Raw genomic sequence first — 15,486 nt, forward strand, 5'->3', positions numbered from 1 at the left:
ACCGATGACGTCACATCCGCCACCGCCGGGCACACCACTTCCGGGACCGCGGACACGACCTCTGCTGCAGTCACCGCCTTCACTTCCAGTTACACCACCCTCACCGCTGCTGCTGCCGCCCACCCCGTTCCTCCCACCGCCGACAGATCCCTGCCCACGGCCGATGCCAGCGGAACCCCGCCCACAGCCGACACCCTCATCGCTCCACCCACAATCTCCACAGCCAGCAACTCCAGAGAAGACAGCCACACTGAGCCCTGCCGAATCTTCACCATCCCCCCAGACCTCCCACTGACTGAGGACGAACAGTCAGTCCTAAGCAAGGAGTTCACCTTTGTCCCCCTACAACCACACATCAACGAATACCAGTCACGTTTGGACATAGAGCAGTTTTTCTGCCGCCTTCGCCTCCATGCTTCCTTCTTCAACCGGGAGCCTAACCCTCCCTCCACTGACCCCTTCACGCGCCTCCAACACAAGTCCTCCTCCTGGACACCACCCCCAGGCCTCCTACCCTCCCTCGACCTCTTCATCTCCAACTGCCGTCGAGACATTAACCTCCTCAACCTCTCCACCCCTCTCACCCACTCCAACCTCTCCCCCGCAGAACAGGCAGCCCTCTGCTCCCTCCGCTCCAACCCCAACCTCACCATCAAACCCGCAGACAAGGGTGGCGCAGTGGTAGTATGGCGCACTGACCTCTACATCGCCGAGGCCAAACGCCAACTCTCCGACACCTCCTCCTACCGCCCCCTCAATCATGACCCCACCCCCGAGCACCAAACCGTCATCTCCAACGCTATTCATGACCTCATCACCTCAGGGGACCTCCCACCCACAGGCTCCAACCTTATTATTCCCCAACCCCGTACGGCCCATTTCTGTCTCCTTCCCAAAATCCACAAACCTGCCTGCCCTGGTCGACCCATTGTCTCAGCCTGTTCCTGCCCCACTGAACTCATCTCCACCTATCTGGACTCCATTTTCTCCCCCTTGGTTCAGGAACTCCCTACGTACGTCCGTGACACCACCCACGCCCTCCACCTCCTCCAAAACTTCCAAATCCCTGGCCCCCAACACCTCATTTTCACCGTGGACATCCAGTCCTTATACACCTGTATTCCGCATGCAGATGGCCTCAAGGCCCACCACTTCTTCCTGTCCCACAGGCCCGACCAGTCCCCCTCCACCGATACCCTCATCTGCCGAGCCGAACTCGCCCTCACCCTCAACAGATTCTCTTTCGATTCCTCCCACTTCGTACAGACAAAGGGGGTGGCCATGGGCACCCGCATGGGCCCCAGCTATGCCTGCCTTTTTGTAGGTTACGTGGAACAGTCCCTCTTCCGCACCTACACAGGCCCCAAACCCCACCTCTTCCTCCGTTACATGGATGACTGTATCAGTGCCACCTCTTGCACCCCAGAGGAGCTCGAACAGTTCATCCACTTCACCAACACCTTCCACCCCAACCTCAAGTTCACCTGGGCCATCTCCAACACATCCCTCACCTTCCTGGACCTCTCAGGCAACCAGCTTGTAACTGATGTCCATTTCAAGCCCACCGACTCCCACAGCTACCTAGAATACACCTCCTCCCACCCACCCTCCTGCAAAAATTCCATCCCCTATTCCCAATTCCTCCGCCTCCGCTGCATTTGCTCCCACGATGAGGCATTCCACTCCCGCACATCCCAGATGTCCAAGGTCTTCAAGGACCACAACTTTCCCCCCACAGTGGTTGAGAATGCCCTTGACTGCGTCTCCCGCATTTCCCGCAACACATCCCTCACACCCTGCCCCCGCCACAACCGCCCAAAGAGGATCCCCCTCGTTCTCACACACCACCCCACCAACCTCCGGATACAATGCATCATCCTCGGACACTTCCGCCATCTACAATCCGACCCCACCACCCAAGACATTTTTCCATCCCCACCTTTGTCTGCCTTCCGGACAGACCACTCTCTCCATGACTCCCTTGTTCGGTCCACACTGCCCTCCAACCCCACCACACCCGGCACCTTCCCCTACAACCGCATGAAGTGCTACACTTGCCCCCACACCTCCTCCCTCACCCTGATCCCAGGCCCCAAGATGACTTTCCATATTAAGCAGAGGTTCACCTGCACATCTGCCAATGTGGTATACTGTATCCACTGTACCCGGTGTGGCTTCCTCTACATTGGGGAAATCAAGCGGAGGCTTGGGGACCGCTTTGCAGAACACCTCCGCTCGGTTCGCAATAAACAACTACACCTCCCAGTCGCGAACTATTTTAACTCCCCCTCCCATTCTTTAGATGACATGTCCATCATGGGCCTCCTGCAGTCCCACAGTGATACCACCCGAAGGTTGCAGGAACAGCAACTCATATTCCGCTTGGGAACCCCGCAGCCCAATGATATCAATGTGGACTTCACCAGCTTCAAAATCCCCCCTTCCCCCACCGCATCCCAAAACCAGCCCAGCCTGTCTCTGCCTCCCTAACCTGTTCTTCCTCTCACCCATCCCTTCCTCCCACCTCAAGCCGCACCTCCATTTCCTACCTACTATCCTCATCCCATCTCCTTGACCTCTCCGTCTTCCCTGGACTGACCTATCCCCTCCCTACCTCCCCACCTATACTCTCCTCTCCACCTATCTTCTTTTCTCTCCATCTTCGGTCCACCTCCCCCTCTCTCCCTATTTATTCCAGTTCCCTCACCCCAACCCCCTCTCTGATGAAGGGTCTAGGCCCGAAACGTCAGCTTTTGTGCTCCTGAGATGCTGCTTGGCCTGCTGTGTTCATCCAGCTTCACACTTTATTATCTTGGATTCTCCAGCATCTGCAGTTCCCATTATCTCAGAATCTTATTGCACTTTACTTATGATTTATATCTGCCATTTAGGTACCGTAAATTGGCCCTAAAATACCATCCAGACAAAAGTACGGATCCATGTGCAGAAGAAAAGTTCTTACAAATTGCAGAAGCATATGATGTTCTAAGTGATTGTGAGTATTGTAATTTTTATTATTGGAGCTATAAAATGGGGAAAAAAGATGATCGGCCAAAACAATCTCAACCTCTTTGCAAATTCGATTCACGTGAGCACTGTTACCATAATATGGTTACAATGGTGTATTTATCCGATACTATCTTTGTACTGTGTATAGAATCTCCCCAAGGGTTTGGATTTTGTGTATTATTGTTGTACTTACAACTTGATTGTAATTGATTTTAGACTCATTGCATACTGGTCTAGTGCGGAAGGATGTTGCACATTACAGAGGGACGTAGATAAGCTGCAGAGATAGGCTGAGGTGGCAAATGGAGTTTAATGTGGAAAAGTGTGAGGTGATTCACTTTGGAAGGAGTAACAGGAATACAGAGTACTGGGCTAATGGTAAGATTCTTGGTAGTGTGGCTGGGCAGAGAGATCTCGGTGTCCATGTATGTAGATCCCTGAAAGTTGCCACCCAGGTTGATAGGGTTGCTAAGAGGGCATACGGCGTGTTAGGTTTTATTGGTAGAGGGATTGAGTTTCGGAGCCATGTGGTCATTGTGCAGCTGTACAAAACTCTGGTGCAGCCACACTTGGAGTATTGCATACAGTTCTGGTTGCCGCATTATAGGATGGATGTGAAAGCATTGGAAAGGTGCAGAGGAGATTTACCAGGATGTTGCCTGGTATGGCGGGAAGGTCTTATGACGAAAGGCTGAGGGACTTGCGGCTGTTTTTATTAGAAAGAAGAAGGTTAAGAGGTGACTTAATGGAGACATACAAGATGATCAGAGGATTAGATAGGGTGGACAGTGAGAGCCTTTTTCCTCAGATGGAGATGGCTAGCATGAGAGGACATAGCTTTAAATTGTGGGGTGATATTTTTAGGACAGATGCCAGAGGTAGGCTCTTTACTCAGAGAGTAGTAAGGGCGTAGAATGCCCTGCCTGCGACAGTAGTAGACTCGCCAAGTTTAAGGGCATTTAAATGGTCATTGGATAAACATATGGATAATAATGGAATAGTGTAGGTTAGATGGGCTTCAGTTTGGTTTCACAGGTCGGCGCAACATGGAGGGCCGAAGGGCCTGTACTGTGCTGTGGTGTTCCATGTTCTATGTTCTAAATTTGCCATCTCCTAGTACAAATAACTCAGAAGTATCTCCCTTGATACCTGACTTCAGTTGTTGGTAAACAATAACCTTATTTGAAGTAAGTTTTATATTGGGATGATATATGGTACATTGGTGGAATATAGATTAAATCCTCCTAAGTGAATCAATATTTATCATATGCCAATCTATCACACAGATTAACTTTCTAGGTTTTCCAAGTATTTAGTAGGATTGATAATTATAACATTTTAGTGAAGTTTAGAAATTCGGATTAATTGAAATGTGAGAATTACTCAATTTTACTTTTATTAGTAAAAAAGAAAGCGACCTATGATAAATTTGGTGAGGAGGGATTGAAAGGAGGGATTCCCATTGAATTCAGTGAAACTGGTGCTTGGACAACTGGATATACCTTTCATGGAAATGCCAACAAAATCTTCAGGGACTTCTTCGGTGGAGATAATCCGTTTGCAGGTACTTACATTAGCATTTTAAATAACAATAAGTGGTAATGTTAACATAGATGACATCATATATTATCTACTGGATTATGAATATGCTGCTTGTCTGTACATGCCAATTAGAAAAAATGCACACTATCAGTTGATGTCAGAATGTATCCTGTTTTAAGGAAAGAAAGAACTTTTTAAAATATTGATGTAATGTCCCATGTGGAAGCATCTGTGTAGCATCATAGCTTGGTTTTGAAAACAATTTCTTATCCATTGTTGCCTTATTAATCAGATCATAACATTTGTAACTGTCTTCAGTACTGAATGCCTTCATGTACTACAGCAGCCAGACCTGCATGCTGAATTCAAACCTTGGTTCTTATGGTCTGCCATCTAGTTGATTGCAACTTCGCTTGACCTGTATCCCACTGTTTTAACTGTAAGAAGCTAGATCATCACAACTTAATAAGGATAGATTTTCCTTCTTCTTGAGAGCAGTCCTAAGACACACAAAAACAATTAGGATTATTTCATTGAGATTAGAAAGACTGAGGGGTGATTTAATCAAGTTGCTCAAAATGTTATAGGTTTGGTAAGGTAGATACAAAAATTGTTTCCTCATGTGGGGAATTCAGAGCAAAAGAGGTATTATCTTCAGCTTAGAGCTGACAAATCAGGAAGAACTTTTCTTCAAACAAAGTGCAGTAGAAATCTGGAACTTCTTTCTTAAATGCTGTGGAAGCTGGGCTAATTGAAATTTGAAGACTAAGCTTTTATCAACAGTGTGCCAATCCTGACATTATTGAAACTGTGTGTTACTTCTGCTTTTTCTCATTTTGCCTTCTTTCTCAGAATGATAATTAAAATTCGAAGTCCCAATGGTGTACATTTAAAACAAATCAAATTTATCCAAGAAAAGCGCAGAAGACTAAACACGAGATGTATTTGAAACAAATCTATTTATTCCTGAAGATCTTCATAGCCATTAGGAAATAAAAAATGCTAATTTTTAACTTAATCAGAGCATTAATTACAAGAAATTACTGAATTCCTTAAAAACTCTATTCCAGCTCTCAAGAGTTTGGTTAGGGCTAGAAATTTCAATTCCTTTCTGCCCCACTGTAGCCCATATTTTTGCTTCTGGACATGATTGCAAACTTGGTGTCCCATTTTTGAATCAATAAGGGAATCAAGGGTTATGCAAAAAGAGCAGGAAATTGGAGTTGGATTATTATTAGATCAGCCTTGATCTCTTTGAATGGCAAGAGCAGACTTGATGGACGAAATAGCCTACTTCTGCTTCTACATCTTATGGATTTGAAACGGCCACATGGAGCTGGTGTAATTATGTGGTAACTTACATTATTCAATTCTGACCAGTTGGATTGAATTTGTAAAATTGTTCAATCAGCTATGAAATAATTGTGTTTTATGCAGAATTTGATTATCAATATTGTGCTTTTATGAGATGCTATACTATTCTTCACTAGCTTTTTACTTAGAATTGATTCCATTTCAAATTCACAACCTCCTCTGTCATACATCCTATCTGACACAGTATGGAGCAGAGGAACACTCCCTCCAGCTAATCATTGGGAAGATTGCCACTATCATTGTTCACAGTTTTTCAGAAGATTGTAGCTCGGGTTGTGGATGAGGTTGTGAACTTGCTCGCTGAGTCGGTGTATTTGGTTGCTGATGTTTTGTCACCCTCTTTGGAATTATTGTCAGTGCGCCTTTGGTGAAGCGTTGGTGTTCTGTCCTGCTTGTTATTTATATGCCTCAGTTTGCTGGGGCAGTTGCGTTACTTCCTGCTCTGTTTCTCAGTGGTTTGTATATCAGGTCCAGTTCAATGTGTTTGTTGATGGAGTTCTGGTTGGAATGCCATTCCCTGGTCTGTCTCTGTTCAACTCGTGGTATTATGGATGTGTTGTCCCAGTCAAATTCTTTGTCAATGAATTTTGAAATCAATAAGAATTGGTCATGTCTCTTGGTGGCTGGTTGGTCTTCGTGTATCCTTATTGTCAGTTTTCTTCAATTTGGCCCATGTAATGTTTTTCACAGTCTTTGCATGGTATTTTGTTTATTACGTTAGTTTTATTAATTGTGGGTATGGGATTCTTTATGTTTGTCAGTAGCTGTCGGCAGGGCGGTTGTTGGTTTGTGGGCTACCTTGATACCTCGGGGTCTGAGTTGTCTTGTGGTCATCTCTGATATGCCTCTGATGTATGGTAGGGTGAGTAGTGTATCTGGCCACGTTGTGTCTCTTGTTATGGTCTACCGTTGAGGTAACAGCAGATAGTGCTTTTTGGGTCGGACAACAAGCCAAATAATTAATGTTTTCAACTGTGAAAGGTTTCTGTGATGCTTTCAGATGAACAATGATTATGTTATGCAATGCTTGGCTGTTTGGAAAGATTAATACTCCTTAGACAAGTTCTAATATAGTATGGCACTCAGGACTATTAACCCATGTAGTTTGATTCTTGTAGCTGCTGTTACAATGACAGTCAGTCAGACAGCGAAGATTGATTGACTGATTTATTGTCACATTTACCGAAATAAAGTGAAAAGCTTTGTTTACGAGCAGTACAGGCAGATCATAGTGAGCAAGAGTGTACAAATCAAAAAGACTTAAACAGAGTCATACAGGTTATATTGCACAGGGTGTGAATAGACGAGTTCAATGTTAGCAAGTTCAGCATTATTTGAGGCTAGAGAGTCCCTTCATCAGTATAATCAGCGGCACGGTGACTCAGTGGTTAGCACTGCTACCTCACAGTGCCGGAGGCCTGGGTTCAATTCCAGCCTTGGGCTACTGTCTGTGTGGAGTTTGCACAATCTCCCTGCATCTGTGTGGATTTCCTCCAGGTGCTCGGGTTTCCTTGCACAGTCCAAAGATGTGTAGGTTAGTTGGGTTATGGTAGGATGCTTTGAGGGCCAGTGTGGACTTGTTGGGCCAAAGGGCCTGTTTCCACTCTGTAGGGATTCTATGATTTTTGATAACGGCCAGGAAGAAGCTGTTCCTGAACGTACTGGTGTGTATGTTCAGGCTTCTATACCAGCCTTTGATGATAATGGCAGCCTTTCTGCAGCAGTGAGCCATGTAAAAGGAGCCCATGAATGGAAGGTTGGCTTCCATGATGGTTTGTGCGGTGCACACCACCTTCTGTAGTTACTTACAGTTCTGGGCAATGCAGCTACCATACCAGACTGTTATTCACTCAGACAGTATGCTTTCAGTGGTGCATCAGTAGACGTTGGTGAGGGTCCTATGGACATGTCAAATTTCCTGAGCCACCTGAGGAAGGAGAGGCTTTGTTGTGCCTTCTTGACCATCGCATCCACGTGGTAAGTCCAGGACAGGTTGTCGGTTATCGTCACCCCTAGGAACTTGATGCTCTCCACCCTCTCAACTTCAGTTCCGTTAATGTAGATAGGGTTGTGATAGAACATAGAACATTACAGCACAGTACAGGCCCTTCCGCCCTTGATGTTGTGCCGACCTGTCATACCGATCTGAAGCCCATCTAACCTACACTATTCCACATACGCCCATATGCTTATCCAATGACGACTTAAATGTACCGAATGTCCTCCTTTCTTTTTGAAGCTAATGATCAGTTCTTTAGTTTTTCCAAAGTAGAGAGAGAGGTTGTTCTCATTGCACCACATCACCAAACCCTTCATTTCCCTTCTGTATTTTGACTCATTGTTGTTAGATATCAGTCCTGCTGTGGTGGTGTCATCGGCTAACTTGTAGGTGGTGTCTGTTCGGAATTTGGCAACACAGTCATGGGTGTACAGGGAGTACGGTAAGGGGCTGATATCGTATCCTTGTAAACCAGCAATACATTTTCAATACAAACTTCTATTTCCAATGAAGTCACACGTACCACCTACCTGCCTTGGCAGTTTTATTTTGGTTTCCCTCCCATTATGTGTACTTCAAGGACTATTTATGGCTGGCAGGGATTTACCTGGTGTACAGCTGGGCTTTAAATATGGTTCTAATGTGGAAATCCCTTGTGGAGCTGGTATTAGCAAGAAATTCCATCCCTGGTGAGCACTAGATAGCATGAATGTGGCTCCACAGAGGTTTGGTGCACAGATAATAAAGTGAGCAGTAGAGAGCTGTATGATGTAACTCACTAGACCTCAGAGAGAAATCGTCCAGGAAACTCCCTCAAACTAACCCAACCAAATCATTCATAAAATTCAGCCCAATGTCTCTATTTCCCATTCCAGCTACTCTTCTGAAAGTGAGATGGCCCATGAAGCGCTTAATTATGAACATTGTTTTTGAATGACTTTTCCATGTTGAGAAAAGGATGTTAGGCTTAACAATAAAACAGTTGCTTATAGGCACAAGTGTAAAATGCTTCCACAGTTCACCATGGAGTTAGACAGACTCTAATGGGACGTCTCGTAGCTCAGATATTAGCAATGCTGCCTCACAGCACCCGAGTTGAATTCCACACTTGGGCAACTGTCTGTGAGGAGTGTACACATTCTCCCTGTTTCTGCCATGTGCTCCAGTTTCCTCCCACGGTCCAAAGATGTGCAAGTTAGGAAGATTGACTGTGTTAAATAGCCTATAATGTTCAGAGATGTGGATGTTAGGTGCGGTAGCCATAGGAAATGTAGGGTTATAGGGAAAGGGTAAGTGGATGGGTCTGGATGGGATGCTGTTCAGGGGGTCAGTGGATTTGTTAGGCAAATGGCCTGTTTCTACATTGTATGGATTTTATGGAAAATCTCAAGGCTTTTACATCACATAGTCGCTGCCCATTTCTTTTGCAGTAGACATTTTCATGCACTACTTCTGCAGAAATAGTAGGAACTGCAGATGCTGGAGAATCTGAGATAACAACGTGTAGAGCTGGATGAACACAGCAGGCCCGAAACATTAGCCTTCCTGCTCCTCTAATGCTGCTTGGCCTGCTGTGTTCATCCAGCTCTACACGTTATCTCACTACTTCTGCTGATGTAGGAAATGCCTCGCCAAAAGTGTTGGCAGTATAATGCTATACATCACATTTTCTTCCTCACTGCTACAGCTCTTTATTTAAATTGTCTGACAATTCAACTTTTAAAGCACTAAGTTGTTTGGCTGTGTTATTTGTATTTCTGATTCGAGTAATCAGAAAATTAATTCTTTGAATGTTTAAAAATGATTTTGAACTGTCAGAAGTATAATTAGGAATGACACAAATAAAAATGCATTGCAAGGAGATAATTGGTTGGGAGCTCACTAAAATAAAGTTCCGGTTTAATAAAGTTAACTTCTCAAGGGGAGGCAGAAATTCTGACCGCCCCCCCACAGCTGTCCGTTCATTGATACAGCAGTCAAAAGGAAGTTCTCAGACAGAATGTTTAATATTTTAAAAGTGCTACTGATGAGCAGCTTGTTTGGTACATTGAAGTATGGACTCCGAATGTTAATATTAAAGATAGTCAGAGAATCAGAGAAATATAAAGCATGGAAATGGAGCCTTCGGTCCAATTTTACATGCTGATCAGATATTCTAACTTAATCCAATCCCATTTGCCAACATTTGGCACATATCCTGCCAAACCTTTCCTATTCATATACCCATCCAGATGCTTTTTAAATGTTGTAATTGTAGAGTTTCCACCATCTCATCTGGCAGCTCATTCCCTACATGCACTGACCTCTCTGTGAACAACTTGCCCCTTAGGCCCCTTTTAAGTCTTTCCTGTCACATCTTAAATCTATGCCTCTAGTTTTGAACTTGGGGAGAACTTCTCACCCTATCCATGCCCCTCATGATTTTATAAGCTTTAGTAAGGTCACACTTTAGCCTCTAACACTCCAGGGAAAATATTCCCAGCCCATTCAGGCTCTTCCTATACCTCAACCTCTCCAGCCCTGGCAACATCCTTGTAAATCTTTTCTGAATCCTTTCAAGTTTCACAACATCTTTCGCGTAGCAGGGAGACCAGAGTTGAAAGCAGTATTCTCAAAGTGGCCTCACCAATGTCCTGTACAGCCACAACATGACCTCCCAACTCCTAAACTCATGCACTGATCAATAAAGGCGAGATTACCAAACATCATCTTCACTGTCCTGTCTACCTGCAACTCCACTTTCTAGAAACTATAAACCTGCACCCTAAGGTCTCTTTGTTCAGCAACACTGCCTAGGACCCTACTATTAAGTTTCAGTCCTGCCCTGATTTGCCCTACCAAAATTCAGCACCACACATTTATCTGAATTAGACTCCATCTGACCAAGGTCCCATTGATCTCTGAAGTAACCTTCTTCGCTGCCCATTACACCACTAATTTTGGTGTCATCTGCAAACTTACTAACCATACCTCCTATATTCACATCCAGATCATTTATATAAATAACAAAGGTAGTGTACCCAGCACTGATCCTTGCAGCCCACCCATGGTCAAAGGGCTCCAGTCCAAAAAGCAACCCTCCATCACCACCCTCTGGTCCTACCTGTGAGTCAGTTTTGTATCTGATTGGCCAGTTCTCCCTGTATTCCATGTGATCTAACCTTGCTAACTAGCCTACCATGCAGAACCTTGTTGAATGCCTTACTGAAAATCCAAACAGACAATGTCAACTGCTCTGCCTTCATCAATCTTCTTTGTCACTTCTTCAAAAAATTTAACCAAGTTAGTAAAATACGATTTCCCATGCACAAACCCATGTTGACTATCCCTAATCAGTCCTTGTCTTTCCAAATACATGTAAATCCTGTCCCTTAGAATCCCCTCCAACAACTTACCCACCACTGATGTCAGGCTCACCAGTCTGTCGTTCCCTGGGTTTTCCTCACCAACTTTCTTAACTAATGGCAACACATTAGCCAACTTCCAGTCTTCTGGCACTCCACCCATGGCTATGGATGATACAAATATCTCAGCAAGGGGCCAGCATTCACTTCCATAGCTTCCCACAAAGTTTCATGGTACACCTGATCTAGTCCCAGATATTTATACAGCTTAATGCTTTTTAATACGTCCGGCACCTCCTCACGTATAGTAATGAGAAACAAAGAGATGTGAGCACTTAAAATTGAGTATTCTCCAATTTGAACACAGAGATGGCAGGAGCACCACTTGTCATGTATGACTGCCCTTGCACAATCTTCTTGGATCAAGCCTCTTTCAATATTCAGAGTGAACCTCCATATAGAGGTTATAGAGTCAGACAGCATAGAAACAGATCCTTTAGTCCAACTTGCACATGCCAACCAACGTTCCCAAACTAAACTAGTCCCATTTGCCTGTCCTTGGCCCAGACCCCTTTCCTATTCATGTACGTATCTAATGTCTTTTAAATGTTGTAACTGTACCTGCATCTATTACTCCCTCTGGCAATTCATTCCACATATAGAACATATATAGAACGTTACAGCACAGTACAGGCCCTTCGGCCCTCGATGTTGTGTCGACCTGTCATACCGATCTCAAACCCATCTAACCTACACAATTCCATGTATTTCCATATGCTTGTCCGATGACGACTTAAATGTACCTAAAGTTGGCGAATCTACTACCGTTGCAGGCAAAGCATTCCGTTCCCTTACTACTCTCTGAGTAAAGAAACTACCTCTGACATCTGTCCTACATCTTTCACCCCTCAAATTAAAGCTATGCCCCCTCGTGCTTGCCGTCACCATCCTTGGAAAAAGGCTCTCCCTATCCACCCTATCTAACCCTCTGATTATTTTATATGTTTCAATTAAGTCACCTGTCAACCTTCTTCTCTCTAATGAAAACAGCCTCAAGTCCCTCAGCCTTTCCTCGTAAGACCTTCCCTCCATACCAGGCAACATCCTAGTAAATCTCCTCTGCACCCTTTCCAAAACTTCCACATCCTTCTTATAATGCGGTGACCAGAACTGTACACAATACTCCAAAAGTGCAGCCGCACCAGAGTTTTGTACAGCTTCACCATAACCTCTTGGTTCCGGAACTCGATCCCTCTATTAATAAAAGCTAAAACACTGTATGCCATCTTAACAGCCCTGTCAACCTGGGTGGCAACTTTCAAGGATCTGTGTACATGGACACCGAGATCTCTCTGCTCATCTACACTGCTAAGAATCTTACCATTAGCCCTTTACTTTGCCTTCCGGTTACTCCTACCAAAGTGCATCACCTCACACTTGTCTGCATTAAACTCCATTTGCCACCTCTCAGCCCAGCTCTGCAGCTTATCTATGTCTCTCTGCAACCTACAGCATCCTTCGTCACTATCCACAACTCCACTGACCTTAGTGTCGTCTGCAAATTTACTAACCCACCCTTCTACGCCCTCATCCAGGTCATTTATAAAAATGACAAACAGCAGTGGACCCAACACTGACCCTTGCAGTACACCACTAGTAACTGGTCTCCAGGATGAACATTTCCCATCAACCACCACCCTCTGTCTTCTTTCAGCAAGCCAATTTCTGATCCAAACTGCTATATCTCCCACAATTCCATTCCTCTGCATTTTGTACAATAGCCTATTGTGGGGAACCTTATCGAACACCTTGCTGAAATGCATATACATCACATCAACCGGATTACTCTCATCTACCTGTTTGGTCACCTTCTCAAAGAACTCAATAAGGTTTGTGAGGCACGACCTTCCCTTCACAAAACACTATGAACCATCCTCAGTGAGAAGATGGTGCCCCTCAGGCCCCTTTTAAATTTTTCTCCTCTCACCTTACATAATTTACCTGTGACTGGAAATTTTTTTGATCATGTGTAAAGTATATTACAAGATGTGAGTGTAATCCAGACGATAGTGGACAAGCTGACTGCACAAAAGTTTTGTATGTTTTGCCTATCTAAATTTCTTTGTCACAACCCCTTTGGCTGCAAAATCTATCTTATAATGTCCATGTTTTACTTACACCCCTATATAATTTTAAGTAGTGCAATTGAACTATGGCAAACTGTATTATTTTTACAAGCAATTGGAGAGCAAAGTGAATTTAGCTGGAAACTGTCTCAAAAGGAATTGTACAAAAGTGTAATGAATAGAGCAAGTGCACTGCCACAGTTGTCCATAACCGAAAGTTATCATCCTTTACTCTGCAGATTTTTTTGATTCAGATGGAGACATAAATTTGGGATTTGGAGGGCTACAAGGCCGAGGAGTTAAGAAACAAGATCCCCCTATTGAAAAGGATCTATATTTGTCTTTAGAAGATCTATATCACGGATGCATGAAGAAGATCAAAATCTCACGCAGGGTATAGTGATATTATTTCAAGAAATTACAATGAATAATACAATTGCATTTTTATCTTATGGAACAGCTTGGGATTGGACATGAAGGGAATTGGATTCACTGAGTGTAACTACACTGCTCCATCTATTGTCAGACCGACAACTATAGTTAACTCAGAGTTTATCCAAAGTTTAACCTCAGATCATCTGGCACATATAACGTAGAGCATTATTTCTTTTATCTTCTGTGGGATGTGGGACTTGCTGGCATTGTTGCCCATTTCTGATTGCTCATGAGCAGAGTGGCTTGCCAGGATATTTCAGAAGGCTGCTAGCAATCAACAGCAGAGCTATGAGTCTGGAGTCACATGTGGGCCAGACTGGCTAAGGACAGCAGATTTTCTTCTCTCAAGTAAACCAGAATTTTTTTTAAAAATCAACATATTTTTTGGAGAGGCAGAGTAATTACGTATCGTGGTGAAATAGATTTTCATGGTACCATTACTGGGACTGGATTTATTAGTTGTATTTAAATTCTCGACAGACACTGGTGAGATTTGAGCCCTTGCTCTCAGGATGTGAGTCAAGGCCTCTGGATACTAGGCTGGTGACATGACAATTACACCACTGCCTCCCTCTAGTTATTGTAATAGGTGGTAAATTTCTGACTGAATTTTTTACAATGTTATTTTGTTAAAATTCCTTCATTACTTTTCAAACAGGTTATGAATGAAGATGGTCACACTTCAAGCATTAAAGATAAAATCCTGACTATTCAGGTTAAACAAGGCTGGAAACCAGGAACTAAAATCAGATTCCCAAATGAAGGAGACCAGGTAGGATTTGTGTTATCTCTCCTCTAAATTTACTTGTGGACCCTAGCTGTTGTCTTGTTAAATTTGTGCTGCACTCCACACAAAGCCAATATGTCCTTCTGAAGGTATGGTGCACAGAACTGCTCGCAGCACTCCTTCCGTGTTCTAACCAGGGTTTTGTGCAGTTGAGAATGAATTCTACCTGCTTGCATTTTAGTCCCCTAGATTTTCCAGAATTCCAGTAGCCTTTTTGATTACTTTGTGTATCTCACAGAATCACAGAACTATTACAGTGCAGAAGGAGGCAATTCGGCTTACCTTGCCTGCACCGACTCTTATTGTCTAGTCTGACACAACCATCTAGTGTTAATCTCCTGCCTTTTCCAGTATCCTTGCACACTATTACTACCCAAAAAGTCATTTAATGCCCTCATTAATGCCTTAATTGAATTTCACCAGCCTGTTCATGACATTTTAATGATCCATCAACCTGGCCCCCCAAATTTTTTTGGACCTCATTGTTTGTAGTCCTTCACCAATTGGAAAGTACCTGTCCAGTGTTCTCTTAGTTGCTGTTTATGAACAGATGGTGAGGAAGCTGACATGTGCTGAAGGACAACATGTGTCACTATCATTGCCACTGTTATTTTCCCTGATTCTGCCTTTGAACATTTTCACTGATTTTCAGGTGAGTAGACCTCAAATGATGAATTACATAATGAATGACTTTAATATTTAAGCCATTAATATGACCACCAAGGACATATGCCTCTCTAATATTGATGCCTTCCTCCGCAAGATGGAACAAAACTTTGAATTTATATTTTCCTTGAGAACCATAATCTTTTGTCAAGTCATTGGCACCTGTTGTGACAGCCCAAATGCGGTATTCCTGGATGTGTCTAA

The 15,486-nt window shown here is 43.9% G+C and overlaps 1 protein-coding gene across 1 annotated transcript in view; it reads left to right on the plus strand.

Moving 5' to 3' along the window:
* dnajb13 (DnaJ heat shock protein family (Hsp40) member B13) overlaps positions 1 to 15,486 on the plus strand; it is a 52,240-nt gene that overhangs the window by 13,976 nt on the left and 22,778 nt on the right. Inside the window, exons 2-5 of the mRNA XM_048532175.2 lie at positions 2,892 to 2,995; positions 4,412 to 4,573; positions 13,634 to 13,788; positions 14,488 to 14,601. Coding sequence (XP_048388132.1) covers positions 2,892 to 2,995; positions 4,412 to 4,573; positions 13,634 to 13,788; positions 14,488 to 14,601 — 535 coding nt within the window. The remainder of the gene's footprint in view (positions 1 to 2,891; positions 2,996 to 4,411; positions 4,574 to 13,633; positions 13,789 to 14,487; positions 14,602 to 15,486) is intronic.

Source organism: Stegostoma tigrinum, chromosome 6 (genome assembly GCF_030684315.1).
Source record: "Stegostoma tigrinum isolate sSteTig4 chromosome 6, sSteTig4.hap1, whole genome shotgun sequence".
Taxonomy (NCBI): Eukaryota; Metazoa; Chordata; class Chondrichthyes; order Orectolobiformes; family Stegostomatidae; genus Stegostoma; species Stegostoma tigrinum.